This window comes from Anolis carolinensis, chromosome 3 (assembly GCF_035594765.1).
Source record: "Anolis carolinensis isolate JA03-04 chromosome 3, rAnoCar3.1.pri, whole genome shotgun sequence".
Lineage (NCBI taxonomy): Eukaryota > Metazoa > Chordata > Lepidosauria > Squamata > Dactyloidae > Anolis > Anolis carolinensis.
In genome coordinates this window covers 109,294,314-109,311,112 of record NC_085843.1, presented here as the reverse complement: position 1 = coordinate 109,311,112, position 16,799 = coordinate 109,294,314, and the positions used below count along the sequence as shown (strand labels likewise).

Sequence of the window (16,799 nt, the reverse complement as noted above, 5' to 3'; positions counted from 1 at the left end):
AGAGCGTTCCTTTTTCTTAACTCCGCCCACTCTTTCGAAACATACACATAGCGGCGGGCTTGAAGCATAGCGTCAGAGGCGGCCCATTGGCCAGGCTGTGTCACGTGAGGAGGAGGAGGCGGAGGAAAAAGGAAGGCGGGGCTTATGCGTTGCTCGGGTCCGATTGGGACGGGCTCTCGTGATTGACGCCGCCGCCGCCGCCGTGGGACTTGTCATCGGAATTGGGCCCAGATATTGCACGCAGCTGGGTAGGGGGCGCGCGCGGCCAGCGATGGTCTGGATTGGGGGGGGGGGGGCAGGTACAGCGCCCCATTCCCTCCCTTCCTTTCTTCTTTCTCTCTCCAGGGCTTCGTTCCTTCCGTGGGGTGCGCGCCTTTATAATGGGGGCGTTCAGCTGAGCCGCCTTCCTTCCCCACCCCTTTTTGTCTCTTGTTTTGCTTTCCCACTCCTCTCGCTGCTCTCCCTCCTCCTGTGTTTTGATTTTGGTCCTTTTTTCTCGCTTTCAGAGTTTTCGACCCGCTTGGCATTTGTGGGGGTGGGGAGTGGGTGAAGCTTCTATAACAAGCATGGGCAAACTTGGGCCCTCCAGGTGTTTTAGACTTCAATTCCCAGAATTCCTAACACCCGGTAGGCTGTTAGGAATTCTGGGAGTTGAATTCCAAAACACCTGGAGGGCCCAAGTTTGCCCCTGCCTGTTATAGAATATTTATATAGCGCCTTCCGGTGCCTGATCTCCACCTGTGGAATTGCTGCCTGTCAGCTGAGCTGCAAAGCGCTAGGACTAAAATATTAGGTTAGTTTGAGAAGATTGCATCCAAAAACACTCAGGTCCAAAAGGCTTGGGACCGGAATTCGATTTCCCCACACATTTGGAATAGCTTTGTATTTATATATGTATGTATATATGTATACACACACACATATATATATATGTGTGTGTGTCTATATATGTCTATGTGTATATTACAGTAGAGTCTCGCTTATCCAACTTTAGCTCATCTGACGTTCTGTATTATCCAACGCAGTCTGCCTCCCACCCTCCACAGCTGTTTCTCTAGGTAGCAATGCGCAGCGGGCCAACACGCCCAACAACAACACAAGTGCAGCCATGCTCCCAAACAAGCAGCAGACTTGTTGTAAAACATGATGTTTTGGTGCTTAATTTGTAAAAATCATAACGTAATTTGATGTTTAATAGGCTTTTCCTCAATTCCTCCTTATTATTCAACATTTTCGCTTATCCAGCGTTCTACCGGCCTATTTATGTTGGATAAGCAAGACTCTACTGTACTAGTTTAGGCACCCGACGATGCCAAGGTTAGGTAATTTGCAATATTATTTATTAAAAGTAATAGTTGTTTAGTGGGGTTGTTGTGAGTTTTCTGGGATGTATGGCCATGTTCCAGAAGTTTTTATGAAGGTTTGTGTAGGTTTTCTGTAAACGGCCATGAAAGCTTTCGACAACACATTGTCCAGTAAAAAGTTGGAAATGCTTTCACTGTAGTGTGCCCTGTTGCAGGCTTGTTGGAAGAGGTGATTCATATGCTTGCCCATTTTGAGAATTTTCAGGAGACCTTAGTCCTTTTGGACCTTAGTCTTCCATCATCTTTCCCTGTTGTCTGTGCTGGTTTATGGGAGCTGGGGCCAGGAAATATCAGTTCAGTTTTCCTGCTCTGGGAAGAGGAATATGTTGTGCTTCATTGCCTGTGGTTTTGGAGTTAAATGTCTGTCTGTGTATGTTTTAGATGAAATCTAGAAGATAAACAAAGAAGACTGCATCTTTGGATATGTTATTGCCCAAATTTGTAGATTACAGCAGGTTCTGCAAAAAGGCAATGTGTCATCCAGATTTTGATTAAAAGGATACATTTAGCCCTCCAGCCACTAGGACAAATTACTCAGTTTGGCTTCAATTGGTTTTATGTCAGGTAAGTTTTCTATAATTAATATCAATTTACCATTATTTGCTGTTTTCCACTTCCCATGGAACCTATGTTGTCTGATTACCACTAGTGTGATAATATAGGTTTATACATTTTCAAAAGGATCTTTTCCATTTCTGTTTTTTCCCTTAGACAGTGGTTCTCAACCTGGAGTTCCCAGGTGTTTTTGGCCTACAACTCCCAGAAATTCCGGCCAGTTTACCAGCTGTTAGGATTTCTGGGAGTTGAAGGCCAAAAACATCTGGGGACCTCAGGTTGAGAACCACTGCTCTAAGAGGTCTTATTGTATCTTGAAATTCCCTAGTATTGTGGCAGCAGTGATACTATTTTGTTCTCTGCTTTCAAGTGTTCAAAATGTTTCCTGTAATTACAGCAACTTGCTAAGTCAAGTCAGCATTAATACTGCCTGTGTTGCAGATGGGAGGAACTGAGAAAGACCTAGAAATGGTTGTCTAAGGACATCAAATGTATTCATAGGAGAGGAGCAAGTTGAACCAGAGACTTCTTGATTCACACATTATTTTCTTTCAATTGTAGTTTCATATATGTCCTTTTAGAACAAAATTCATGAGTTCAAATACATATAGGACTGTAGTTTTCACTATTGCATTAGATTTCTTTAGGAAAGCCCTTTTCAGGTCTTGCCAAGAAGGTCTTGCCTAAACTTGCAAGTGGATCATGCCAGTTAGGCGTGGATAATGTCCTAGTGTTCACTTGTGCAGTGTAAACATCCATGGCAAAGAGGTTTTTAAATGTATACCTGTGTGCAGAGTCTTCTATGTGAGTTGGAATCCAGAAAACAGAAGGTAGGTTCCCATGGAGGCCTTTTACACATCCAGCTGTGCCATGGAGGACCCTCCTCTCTACTGTTAGTATCGTATATGCAGAAACCTAGCAACAGACTGTGTGTCATGAGAGGCAGAGCCACTTTATCTGCCTCTAATCATAGGTAGACTCAGTCCTATTAATAATGTCTGAATAGGGCTTAATTGGTTTGTGTGTGCACATTTAGAGTTCTTGTCAACTTACAGCAATTTCCATCAGTTTCATAGGGTTTTCACACTATTTGTGTGTTGCAGTTTTGTTTGGAATGCTCAAGGGTTATGTAGAATTTTAAATACATATGATTTAAAAAAAATTCATAATGTTTTCCTAGGAAAAGGCTACTCAGAGTTACTAGTCCTTGTATGTAAATTTATTTTTATTTCAATATGTAAAATATCTGTAAAGAAGAAAGTCAGCTTAATATGCTTTTATGTCTAGAAACATGCAGAATCAGCGTTGTGTAGACAGTTTGACTTGGAATGAGGAGATCTGGATTCACCGTTCTTGCTCTATGAAATTTACTTGGTGTGCTTAGTCAATCATAATCTCTTAACCTAGAGCTTTCCAAATGGTGTAGCGCGACACCTTAGTATTTTGGCTGCAGTGTGTAGATGTGTAGCACAAATGTAACAAGAAATCTCTGCATTTTTGCACAACAAAGCTGCTGATCGATATGTTGGTTTATATTTCCCTTCCCGAAATCTTGGAAATGTATGTTATTATCTTATAAATCATATACAGTATGTTGTGTCCCCAAACATTTTGTTATTATAATTTATGTATATATCTATATCTCTTATAAGGGGTTGGTTTAACCTCTGGTTTGCTAGTAAAACCAAATAACTGTGTGACGAAATGGTGCATGTCTAAGGTCTCCAACATGAAATGTTTGGAAAGCTCTGTCTTTACCAATTGTAGCTCATAATAGTATTTAGAGGATAAAATGGAATAGCCTCATATATTTATGGAAGGAAAATGGGGAAATGAACATGATAAAAATGTTTCATGAAAGAATTCTTTGTAATACAGAAGACTGTATTTAATTTTGAATTCTAATGGTCTTTATAAGTATTATTCGTCAGAGTTGATTTTTGCCCTGTAGGAGCACATAAAATGATTTTTGTCTTATAACTGTGCTATTGAAATATAATTTTGTATTTTTATTGGAATGTAATTCAGTTTATATTGCTTGTCTTGATCTATTGTATTTTTAAAAATATGTTGTCTATTATGTTTTGCACAGTGTTGCTGTCACTTCTCAGATGAAAGCAAAAAGAAGTGAATTTGAATTCTTGTGGTTTATATTCTTTACATGCTGAACTGTTGTTTGCTTTCTCTGCTACTGAGAGGATGTAGTGGAAATGATAGCTGAGCCCAATTCCGTTGCGAATCTCCCCAACCACAAGTAAGACCTTAACAGTAGTGGTGTGTTTCCTGTATTTAAGACTGGGTTGACGTTTGTGGTTTGGAGGGTTGTGGGAGGAGGAGGTATTATGCTTTTGCTTGTGGATAATGTTACTAGTATTAAATAGGCTGATTGGCTGCATGATAAAAGAGATGACATGCTTCCATATTATTATGAAGGTATGTCAATCACAAAGATGGGTATAATGCTGCAATTGTAGTCATAGCAGATTTTTCTATGGTGGTCATAATTTGCAATTGTGCTGTCAAAAAGAGGAAATGCAGAACCCATATATTATAAGTGCAGGTATTGTATTATGAGCAGAAATATATGGATGCATACTGTGTTAAAAGTACAAATATAAGTATAAATACTCTATTTGAAGCACAGATGTTGTATAAGAGATGGACTTGTGCACAATTTCTCAGAGACACACAACAGATGAGTTCTGTACTGTACAAAGACTGAACAAAACTGTGGCACCAAGTTGATTGAAAGAAGAAAAAGCAGCTCAGAGTCACAAAGGCATCATGCAAACTTAACAAAATAGTGGTCCATGCATCTCAGTTAAATTGAAGTAACAGTAATTGTAATATTAGGTCATCAAAAAAACCCCCAAAAACAGATCATTGAAAAGGAAAGGATACTTATACTTTAGATGGGTTTGGCTCCAGGTTCTGGGAGCCTTAGACAAAATGTCTTCTAGTGGTTTTTCTTTTGGCAGTAAATTCTGGTTGGCTTCACTGGCAGCAATGGGAATTTCCACTAGCTCTGGTGGTGCACTTGCCATTGGATTTTTCTACAGTGTTGCATTCCTCTAGGGCATTGAGGGAAATTAAAATAGAATCCAGTCCTAATCATTAAACACTACTGAGGGTGGTATACTAGAACCATATGCTGTGAAACCTAGTATCATACACCTTTTAGTAGTGTTTTAGCTTGGTGTCTGTTTAAAATATGTGTTTGTCTCTGAAATGTTTCTTGTTGTAAATTCTGAATTGTTCAACTGTTTATATTTATTCCGGTTTTGTATCATCCTGAAATCCCATGGTACAGGATGGGATGTACTGGTACATATTTTAAATAAATAGGCAGTATTGTGTTTGCAAGGCCTTGAGAACAGGATAACTTGGAGGCCTCTCATAAGATCACCATAAATCAAAGTCAACTTGAAAGCAGTTAACAACCAAAACAACAGAATCAGTATTGGACTATGCTTTTTGAGGGGGGTGACATCATGATTTAATTGTGCATTTCCCTCATATTTTTAGTTGGCTGTTTTCTTGCCTTCCAAAATAAATAAATGTTATGGGTGCAAACATACATATACACTAGTATATAGTCATCTTTTCCTTTTGAAAAATTTAAAGAATCACAACCATTAAAAGAACTATTAAAATATGTTGGTTTCAGGCATGTTTCAGAATGAGGGAAATTTGTTGGTTTCCAAACCAAGGTCTAGAGTTCCATGAAAAGTCACTAGGATTTCTGCTAGAGATTGTGGTTGAAAAAAAGAAAAACTTTTCTTGGAGCAGTAGATAAAATTTTAAGGTCTTTCCTGAAACCTAGAAATTATTTCAAGGGTTTCTCCAGAACAAAAAGGTTGAGAAAGGCTGCACTCACCAATTGTGTCTCCAACAGCCTTCTTAGGGCCTTTTTAGACAGACTCAAAATGCAGGACCTGTCTCACTTTTTACCAGAGGCGCCCGAATGACACCTCAGGTAAAAGTGAATTAATGCAAAGGTTTTTTACTCCACATTAATTAAACTCCTCTAAGGATCTGGATCTTAAGCAAAGGTCTGGATCTTTAGAGGTGAGGGCCCTGTGGGGACTGACTTCCAAGAATGCTTCCACAGTCTCTGGGGTCAGTCCCCACAGCCATCCCTCTTCTTTGGGCTACAAAAAGCCTGGAGGAGTGGGATGGCACCCACCCCCTACCCTCCCGCCCCACATTTAGGCCCCAAACTTACCAGAGAGGCCTGCTAGCAGGACAGACCTTTCTCAACAATCCTCCTGGCATGAGAAAATGGTGCGTCCAGAGGCTTGGGGGGGGGGGGGGGATGGATGAATTTCTGTCCTCCCCTCGCCTGACACGTCATTTCCAAGCACCTGGTGGACTGTAGAGAGATGTCTGCCCTGCCGGCAGACCTCTCCAGTAAGTTTGGGGGCCAAAATGGGCTGGAGGGGGACTGGATGTTATCCAGGGTCAACCTTTGGTTGATCTGGGATGCCATTTAGCCACCCCTACCAGAAAAGCCTGGGGTTTGTGTTGGGGGTGGGGGCTACAACCCAAGAGGTGTAGAAGAGCCCTTAGGCCTGATTCAAGCTGGGAATCAGGGCACCAGAAACCAAGCACTTCAATGTTGTGTTAAGAATTACATTGAGTAACATCAAAACATATGACATGGTAATAGTATCATTAAAGATATGAAAATACCATATGCTAGAACCTACAGTTTGTTCTGCTTGACACCAGCTTTCTGTTGCCTTAGAAGGAGGTTATTCTCCTTCTTTAATTCAGATTCCTCCTTTAATTCAGATTCCTAGGAATGGTATCTGAGATTTTCTATAAGTGAAGCAAGTACCCTTCCATAGTTCCCTTTGACTTAATGGGTGCAGTTGAAGCATATGTTAAACATTCTGTTTTGAGACATGTAAAGTGTTAAGCAGAAGTGGGATGGTATAGGTGCTGAGGCCCCTCAAATCTCTAGTATCTATTTTCCAGTCAGAGACTAGAGATGAAGAGAATTTAAAATACTATAGTTTTAATCTGCAGAATAACACTAAGGGAGATGCAATAGAAAGAGTGCCATATTAGATTGATCATTGGTATTATAGTTGACCAAAGTAGAGTAAAGTAAACATGCACACACATGCAATAAAATCTCTGCCTCTTTTTCTTCTTTGCACTTTGCACTTTTCCCAGCTTCTGACCTTCACTTCGGTACCTCTCCATTCCTCTGTATTCCAGGTCATTCTGATCTTCCTTCACCTTTCCACACACTCTTCCTCTGGGCCTGGCAACACTAACATTTCCACCTTCTTTACTCTTTTCACTCCCTCCTCCCCTCTATTTAACTCATTCTTGAAACTTTATTATTAGGAAATTCACACTCTTAAAATCTTAGTCTCTTCTTTGGGTAGACACAGTGAGACACATAGTGTTTGGATTTGTTATTCCTCCTAATTAAAAAGCACAAGTCTGAACTAGCAAGATAATTTGCCTGCCAATCCTTGCTACATTAAAAAAAATGCTGTGCTTTCTGTAGTGGGCCAACTGGTTTCTGTAACTGGGATAATTACAAAGCAAAAACATTATAATGAGCAGGTAAGTGTATTGTGGATTTCACAGTGACTTCATTGAATGACAGAATATTGGCCAGATTGAAAGCTACACGGAATATGTGAACCATTTCACGTTTTATCTGTACTTTATTTTTAATGAAAATTGGGGGAACAGTTGCTTAACTTTTGCTAAAATTCATCTTTTCAAACAAGTCTCCCCACCCTGGGGGAAAATGTGTTTTCCATGATAGAGAGAAAAGCAGCCAGTGAGATTTTTTTAGTGAACAAATACTAGCTTGCTTTTTACTGACAATAGCTTTCCCTCTTTAAAAAGCTGGAAATTTGTTGATGCAATGATGGTGTGACATCTAGTTTGGTCTAATGTTGGTAGCTTTGCTCTAGAGACAGCAACTCATACTGATTCCTTATACATTTGAAAGCAATACTTTAAATAATTACAATTACCTCTTATATTCAGTATCTTCTTTCAGGGGTTTCAGACCTTTTTACTAGCGAATTCATTCTCGAGCAGTATTTGTTCTTTTAAGTACAGATTTGAAGATACACATACCCCTTTTAAATATTAACTTTTTTTCTACTTCCTTTTAATTGGCTCAGAGAAAATGGGATTCACGATGAGATTGCACCTGAATCCACTGCACAAGATGGTGGCTGTTTGAGAAATGGCAATGCTAGGCCTCTGGTAAGTTTCTACTGTGTTTCCTAAACAGTGAAGTAAAAATGGAAATGAGATCTCACTATTGTACTGGATGAATGAAATACATTTGGGAAAGTGTCAGTTTACAGTGACCAGAATCAGTATGTGTCAGTATCTACTTGTAAAGGCTTATAATTACATAATCAATGTAGGTTAGCTCCCACTATTCCCATATATTTATCTTTTCTAGACATGTAGATCTTACTAGTGAGCATTATTAACAGTTCATATTTGTCAGTAAATTTTCCATTTGTATGATAAAGCAATATCCTATCATGGGGAAATAATTGGAGTAGATGGTTCATTGAGTCCTTACAATAAGAATTTCCATATTTCTTTTGTTATAGTTCCTTTCAGGAATGTATATCCTATTCCAGGGAAAGTGTACACTTCTGTTTCTATTGCAATGTTATAGTTTGCATTTTGTTTTTAACCTTTTAGAAAGGGAAAAGAAAAATCCGAGAACAATGCGAAAACAGAAGGAAAAATTCTTCTAGTAGTAAACGGTCAAACCAGCTGCAGAATGGAGAAGTGGTTGAAGCAGTTACTTTGTTTGAGGTGGTCATCATGGGCAAAAGCGCTATGCAGGTATATTTCCTTGTCAGAGAGATTTACATATAAAATCAGCTCATTAGAATTCCTTGTCAGCAGACTTCATGGATGGACTACTTGAATGGGCTCTCTTTGGAAGAAAGAGTATTCCTTTGTGATGACAATTGTCAGGAAATGTTTTATTACATCTTTAATAATAATAATAATAATAATAATAACAACAACAACAATAGTAATAATGATAATTGGGTGCCGTCCCAAAAGATCTCAGCCAGCATTTGGAAATAATAGACATTGACAAAATTAAGATCTGCCAACTGCAAAAGGCTACCCTACTGGGATTTGCACGCATCATCCGAAAATACATCACACAGTCCTAAACACTTGGGAAGTGTTCGACTTGTGATTTTGTGATACGAAATCCAGCATATCTATCTTGTTTGCTGTGTCATACAATGTCGTGTCAATAATGATAATTTTATTTCTTACTCCCCTCTCCTTGTGGCTCAAGGCGGGTTACAGCGTAATTAAAACATTAAAAATTCTATAAATACACATATTGAAATATATTTCTATAAAAATACACATTAAAGCATATTTCTATAAAATACATATTAAAATACACAGAACAGAGATTAAACACAAGATTCGAGTTTAAAATTCATGCTTAAAACTGGCTGGGTAGGCCAGCTGGAAGAGATAAGTCTTTAGTTGGTTTTTAAATTCCAGCAGCTCATTTAGCCGTATAGTAGTTTCCAACTCTTCGTGACCTCATGGACCAGTCCACGCCAGAGCTCCCTGTCGGCCGTTGCCGCCCCCAGTTCCTTCAAGGTCAATCCAGTCACTTCAAGGATACCGTCCATCCATCTCGCCCTTGGTTGGCCTCTCTTCCTTTTTCCTTCCATTTTCCCCAGCATCATGATCTTTTCCAAGCTTTCCTGTCTTCTCATGATGTGGCCAAAATACTTCAACTTTGCCTCTAATATCCTTCCCTCCAGTGAGCAGCCGGGCATTATTTCCTCGAGGATGGACTGGTTGGATCTTCTTGCGGTCCAAGGCACTCTCAGGATTTTCCTCCAGTACCAAAGTTCAAAAGCATCTATCTTCCTTCACTCAACCTTCCTTATGGTCCAGCTCTCGCAACCATAGGTTACTATGGGAAATACCATTGCTTTGACTATGCGGATCTTCGTTGCCAGTGTGATGTCTCTGCTCTTCACTATTTTGTCAAGGTTGGCCATTGCTCTCCTCCCAAGAAGTAAGCGTCTTCTGATTTCCTGGCTGCAGTCTGCATCTGCAGTGATCTTCATGCCTAGAAATATAAAGTCTGTCACTGCCTCCACATTTTCTCCTTCTATTTGCCAGTTATCAATAGGTGTAGTTGCCATGATCTTGGTTTTCTTGATGTTTAACTGCAACCCGGCTTTTGCACTTTCTTCTTTCACTTTGGTGATAAGGCTCCTCAGCTCTTCCTCACTTTCGGCCATCAGAGTGGTATCATCTGCATACCTAAGGTTGTTGATGTTTCTTCCAGCAATTTTAACTCTGGCCTTGGATTCATCAAGCCCCGCACATCGCATGATGTGTTCTGCTTACAAGTTGAATAGGTAGGGTGAACGTATGCAGCCCTGCAGTACTCCTTTCCCAATCTTGAACCAGTCTGTTGTTCCATGATCTGTTCTTACTGTGGCTACTTGATCTTTATACAGATTTCTCAGGAGACAGACAAGGTGACTTGGTATCCCCATACCACCAAGAACATGCCATAGTTTATTATGATCCACACAGTCAAAGGCTTTAGAATAGTCAATAAAACAGAAGTAGATGTTTTTCTGGAACTCCTGGCTTTCTCCATTATCCAGCGGATATTGGCAATTTGGTCTCTTGTTCCTCTACCTTTCCTGAACCCAGCTTGGACATCTGACAACTCTCGCTCCATGTATTGCTGGAGTCTGCCTTGCAGGATCTTGAGCATTACCTTGCTGGCATGGGCCCAAATCATATAGGACTTTAAATATCAAAACCATCACCTTGTACTTTGCCCGGAAACTAATTGGCAGCCAATTGAGTGACTCTAGGATGGGGTGATATGCTCACTCCTAGCTATTCCTGTAACCAATCTGACTGCAATATTTTAACCAGCTGGAGTTTCTGAACCTGGTACAGAGTTAGCTCAAGGTAAATCACATTGCAGAAGTGCAACCTTGAGGTTACCAGTGTGTGTATTACCATCTTTGGGTCCTCCAAATCTAGGAAAGAGTGCAGCTGGCATATCAGTCAAAGCTGATAGTAAGCACTCCTGACCATTGCATCTACCTGAGCTAAGATTTGGAGAGACAGATCCAGGAGCACTCCCAAGCTGCTGCTGGGGCTCAGCAGGATGCTGGGGATTCTGATGATTCTGAGGATGAAATTTTCACTGAATCTGTTTCTATTCTTCTGCTTCAGTTTCTCGAGCCTTCCCAGTCTTCAAAGGTTGGGGAGTCTCTTCATGACAAGAGATTAGGTCTCTTATAGAGGGTAGAGAGAGCCAAGGAAAGGCTAATTAAATGATCAGAAAGAATGTGTAAGAAACAGTCCTTACAATCCTTGAAACACAGGTGCAGAAAAGATGATCTCATGTTTGTTGGGTCAGGTTTGAGCTTTAATTAGATCCTGCTTCAAGGGGCTCTTCATAGCAGACAACATTGCTAAACAGTCTTGTTCATTACCAACTCTCAAGTTTGCATATGGGTTGGAATTAATTTTTTAACTTGCTTCAGTTCCTGTTTTCATGCTATGGACTATTGACTGCTTTGACTCTTTGGATTTTCATGTACCTTGCTATTTTGGTTTCCACTTATCTTGCTCTTGGATTTCCTGTATTTTGATATCTTGAATTTTCATGGACATTGCCTGTTTGGTCTGTTGAGCTTTGTATTTTGGACTATTGCTATTTTATAGCATATTTTCTATTGCCTTTTTGGGAAATACATTTTCCCCTTTTGTATTTGCTTTTTGTACATAGACTTCTATAGTTAGCAGCTACTGGACTCTGTTTGATGCTGGGTAAAAAAGGTGTCCCTGACCTAGTGTGTGACAGCTGTGAATACAGTCTTTCACGGGGAGTGTAACCCCATCCAGAATTGGTTGACATAGCTCCATCCCCAGATAGAGGTTTTGTCTTTATTCAGTTTCAATTTACTTTTTCTCACCCAGCGTACTACTTCCTCTCTAAGCATTCATTCAGAGGAGACACACAATCCTTAGCAGAGGTTGTTTTTGAAGGCATGAAGAAATATATTTGGATGTCATTAGCAAACTAATAACACCTGCCCCATGCCTCTCCCAGCCGTTTCATGTAAATATTAAAGAGCATTGGGGATAGAATGGCACCTTGTGGGACTTCACATAACAGCTCCTTTTTTGAAGAGCAGCTAATCCCAAGTACCACCATCTGGAACCTGTTGAGAGGTATGACCAGAACCACTGCGACACAGTGTCTCTGATTCCCAGCTCCCCCAGGCGTTCCAGAAAGATACCATTGTCATTGGTATCAAAGGCCTCTGAGAGGTCTAGAAGCACCAACAGGAACTCACTCCTCCTGTTGGTGTTGAGACAGAGATCATCCACTAAGGCAACCATAGCAGTCTTAACTCTGTATCCTGTTCTGAAGCTAGTTTGAAATGTGTTAAGGAAGTATGTGTCATCCAAGCCATAAATGTATAAATATTAGAATTGAGTTAAAAGGCACCATAATATTTAGAAAGGCATTTATTTCACTTTTTAATTTATCCACCTGGGAGAAATATGAGTCTTATGTGGAGTTTGAGAGGAATGTATTACTTGAAGAATATAGTTGTTTTCTTTGTATGATGTTTAGTAGTCCTCATATACAAGGATGGGGCATTTTTGTTCCCCAGATTTAGATCTACAATGTAGACAATTTGTCATATTGTTGTCTAAGCAATTTGACTGCATTTCACTTTTAAAAACAAACTAAAAACAGAAAAAATAGACCCACAAATCTGTGAGGGAAACAGGTCCCGCAAACCTATTAGGGCCTTTTTGTCACAGCACCTGTGACATAATAATTTTGTAAAGTAATTGGTGAAATATTACTTTACAAACTAGAAATGGTGTCCTCTGGTTACCCAGTTCTGGATAATAACAAAATCCTTAAAAGAATCAGAACTCACTGAATGCATTTTCCTGATGGATGAGGGTTAAAGTTGAAGCTCATATGATTTCAGTTTGGCCTAAATACTCTAAAGGGTATTGGATGGGTGACTGCTAGTGAACACAAGTTGAACGAGGTCCCTTATCCAGAATTCCTAAATCCAAAGTACTCGAAACAAGTATTCCAAAATGTAAAAAATAAAAATAAAATTGAAATCCAAAACTCTTTTGGTCCTAAACACTTTGGATAAGGGATACCCAATTTGTATCAGGTGCTTTAGGTTATATTTCATAGGAGGTAACTGGCCCAACTGAGTATTATTTGCCTAAGGAAACCCTATGAAATATGTGGGGTTGGCATAAATCAACAGCTAACATATAGGCACATACATCATACCATCCCCAAGAAAATTAACTTTGGATGTTTATGCTTGCATTATATCTTAGGTTGTGTTATTTGATATGTTATACTTAATTTATATTTTATCATAGTTCTAAGGCAGCATAAATAAGTTGACTTTGATGTATTCGTGAAAACATGAAATACATATTTTAGTTTAAATTGTAGGTTGCTAATATGAAGCATACATTTAATATTCTCCTAACTAGAGGAAACCAATTTAGTTGATGGAACTTACCTAAGTGTCATTAGATTTTTGTGGATCTACTCTAATTGAGTCTAATAATTCAGAGTAGACTTTGCATTCTAGTTTAAGCTATTTAAGATACTTGTTCATTTTTGTGTTTTTCTGCAATGGTTTAGTCTGTAGTAGATGACTGGGTTGAAGCTTACAAAAGAGATCGAGATGTGGCACTTCTGGACCTCATAAATTTCTTCATTCAGTGTTCGGGCTGTCAAGGTAAATCTGTTTCCTCTGCCTTATGGAGTGGAGTGAGGGGGCATTATTACAGATAGTTCTCAGTTAGCAGATAATGGTCCTCTTATTTAGAATCTGGAGCTTATCTGATTTTCTTTTTTTATATTTTAATTTTTATTAAAATAATTTTTTTTACTACATTAAAAGTGGGAGAACATTATGAGTAAAGAAAAGTAGGAAAAAAGATAGGAAGAGAAAAAAGAGATAAAGGAAAAACAAAGAAAAAACCTAAAAAAAACCAGGGGTAATTTGTGACTTCTGTTCTTCCTTCCGTTTTTATATCTTTAATCTTTTATCTCTCCAAAGAGAAAAAAATAGAGTAGAAAGAATGGGTTTTTTCCCTTTCAAGTCCTTATTTCATCTTAATATATTCTTCATCTGCTTTTCTGTTGGTCTGTACTAATGGATGAAATCCAGATTCTCAGCTGAGGATTGGGAAAGAATGATCTTGTAATAAAAATAAACAGGCAAGCATGTTCAACAATGGAAATTGCTCTGTGGTCCTTGAATGTAAGAATTTAAGACAACATGTAATGATAGTAAGGACTTTAAGGAAGACTAATACACACAAGAAGACTGGAGTTGGAAAAATAGAAATACTTTTGAATCTTGCACTGAATAACTTCTGAAAGCGTTCCAGTGACTGCAATCCTGTGTATGTTTATCTGGGACTAAGTTCCACTAAACTTGTTTAGAGATATTTAAGATGTGCTGGTTGATATAATGAAAGTTTGCAACCAAATGTGGCTTGTACTGACTTTTAAATATATGCCATTCCAGCTTAAAAAAGGGATTTTACGAGGATACCCTGTGTTCATTTTAATTTCCATTTTTATTGTTACCTCCATAGGAATGGTTACAGCAGAGATGTTTCAGAGTGTACAGAACTGTGAAGTGATGCAGAAAATGACAGAGACATTTGATGAGGTGTGTTCCCTTTCTCCCAAAAGAAAGCTGTGTTTAATCAGTTGATTCTTGACAAGTTTACTGGAAAGTCTCTTAAGATACTACATAACACTTGGGTGTTTTGGGCCAATCATGTTCAATTATGGTAGAGCCATTGTATATAATGGGACTTGAGCATCCTTGGATTTTGATATCCACAGAGAATCCTGATGAGACTGTGGTGTGATGTAGGGCAGTTGTTAGGTTTTGCAGGGAGGTGGCAGAATGTCAACAGGTTGTATATGGCATCATGGTAGTCCTGCTTCAATGCCACTTTGCCACCTTCATGCAGTAAAGTTCACAGTTATACATTCATTCAGATTCTAAGCTTTGTTGTGCTTCAGCTATGCTTTGGGGATTTTCTGTGCATGTTAGGTGATGAAAGAACCACCTGGATCTTGAAGGCAATAAATATGTCATTGTTGTATGAAAGCTTTCATGTGCACAAGTGCCAGGTTCACCCGCAAATCTATCTCTCTCTCTCTATATGACTATGTTTCAACAACTTTCCTCAACATGGTTCCCTTAAATTGTGTTGGATTACAATTTCATTTCCAGTTATCATGGCTTCAGCACATCTGGAGGACACAGGTTGGGTAAGACTGAAACAGGCATTAGCCACTGCAACTTCTCAAATTGTCTTTTGTTTTTAACAGGAAACTGGATTGCAGTATAAGAAGTTCATGGCTTATCCCTGGATTTTGACAGTGACTTGGCCAGTAGATATGGTGATTTTTCTTTATTTATATTTCACTTTTCTTCCATAAAAAAACCCTTGATGGTGTCCCTAGGGTTTCCAAGTAGTATCCCTTTCAGATACCAGCTTATCCAGATATTAATTAACTATTACCTTTCTGTACATGTCACAAAAGTGATTTCAACATCTTTGTGTATGTATTAACTAAGTTTGAAGCATGGAATACTCTGGCCAGGTCTGTCCTAGTTGTTCATGTTATTGCTGTCAGTTTTGTAGAGTTCTTAACAATGTTGTATGCTTTCCATTGAAAAGAGTTCCAAAGCATAGTTTGTCTCTTATCCATTGAACCAAACCATCATTTAACTCCAGAATGTTTGCTATACATATAGGTAATATGCAGGCAGTTGCTGAGAGAAAGGAATTCATGTTAGTGCAATTGCGATAATAAATAATAATTAAAAGATACTCAATTGATACTGTACCATGAAAACAAAGTGCAACCTTCCATCCTAATATTTCAAGAGAAAGAAAAACGTTTAAATGAGTGCTCCAAGGTTCTGGGACTGTTATGAGTCTTTTTTGTCAAGTCAGTGCTTAATGGAGTAGTCATTTCATAGGCTGATATACGTCCACTAGTACTATACATACAAACAACAAACGTGTGTGTTGACTTTTAGTATCGCATTGAAGTTTTTTTGGCAAGTCCCATGAGAAAGCCTCCACTCTGACATGACGGTTCATGTAAATATCACTGTATATATAACATGCCTTGAAAACTGTGGCTGTTATTTGTGGCTAGAGATTCTCTAGTACAATGCTTCTTTTCAGCAGAATTGGGAAACCTGTAAACATCTAGATGATGTTGTACTCCGATTCCCATCAGCTTTAGCCAGCCTGGCCAGGGAAGGTGAATAATGAGGGTAGTGGCACATCACTAAAGTTTCTTCACCCCTGTTCCATGGTGTACTATGAATTTTGAAGTGTACCATGCATCCTTTTCTCCCATAATAGAAATCTTTGAAGTCATAGAAAAAGTACTGTTTTCCAACAATGTTCATTGAGAAGTTCTCCATTCAGCTTTTAGGTTTTGTCATATCTTCATCAAGGTTCAGGATATTTTTTCTCCTCTACCTTCAGGACAATGAAGACTATCCGCTCATCAAACCAGGGCCCTACTGGAAAAAGTTCCGAGCAAATTTTTGTGAGTTCATTGCAGTACTGGTTGAGCAGTGTCAGTATATCATCCTCTATGACAGCTATTTGATGGACACCATAATCTCTCTCCTTACTGGTTTGGCAGATTCAATGGTCAGAGCATTCCGGCACACCAGCACATTAGCAGGTATGTAAGGCTAGCTTGCTTTCCTCCCATTATGTGAGAGTAGAAAGTTT

General features: G+C 39.0%; 1 protein-coding gene across 3 annotated transcripts in view; it reads left to right on the top strand.

Moving 5' to 3' along the window:
* Nucleotides 1-101: 101 nt before the first annotated feature.
* The window catches only part of LOC100565959 (cohesin subunit SA-2), a 74,267-nt gene continuing 57,569 nt past the window's right edge, over nucleotides 102-16,799 (top strand). For 2 of the 3 annotated variants that reach the window (XM_062975329.1, XM_016992352.2), the window contains exons 1-9: nucleotides 102-248; nucleotides 1,746-1,928; nucleotides 4,012-4,173; nucleotides 8,078-8,162; nucleotides 8,619-8,765; nucleotides 13,651-13,747; nucleotides 14,616-14,692; nucleotides 15,367-15,438; nucleotides 16,545-16,749. In XM_062975329.1, the coding sequence (XP_062831399.1) occupies nucleotides 4,130-4,173; nucleotides 8,078-8,162; nucleotides 8,619-8,765; nucleotides 13,651-13,747; nucleotides 14,616-14,692; nucleotides 15,367-15,438; nucleotides 16,545-16,749 (727 nt within the window). In that variant the 5' untranslated portion in view covers nucleotides 102-248; nucleotides 1,746-1,928; nucleotides 4,012-4,129. Of the gene's footprint in view, nucleotides 366-1,745; nucleotides 1,929-4,011; nucleotides 4,174-8,077; nucleotides 8,163-8,618; nucleotides 8,766-13,650; nucleotides 13,748-14,615; nucleotides 14,693-15,366; nucleotides 15,439-16,544; nucleotides 16,750-16,799 lie in introns of all 3 variants that reach the window. The other variant, XM_062975328.1, reaches the window with a different exon arrangement.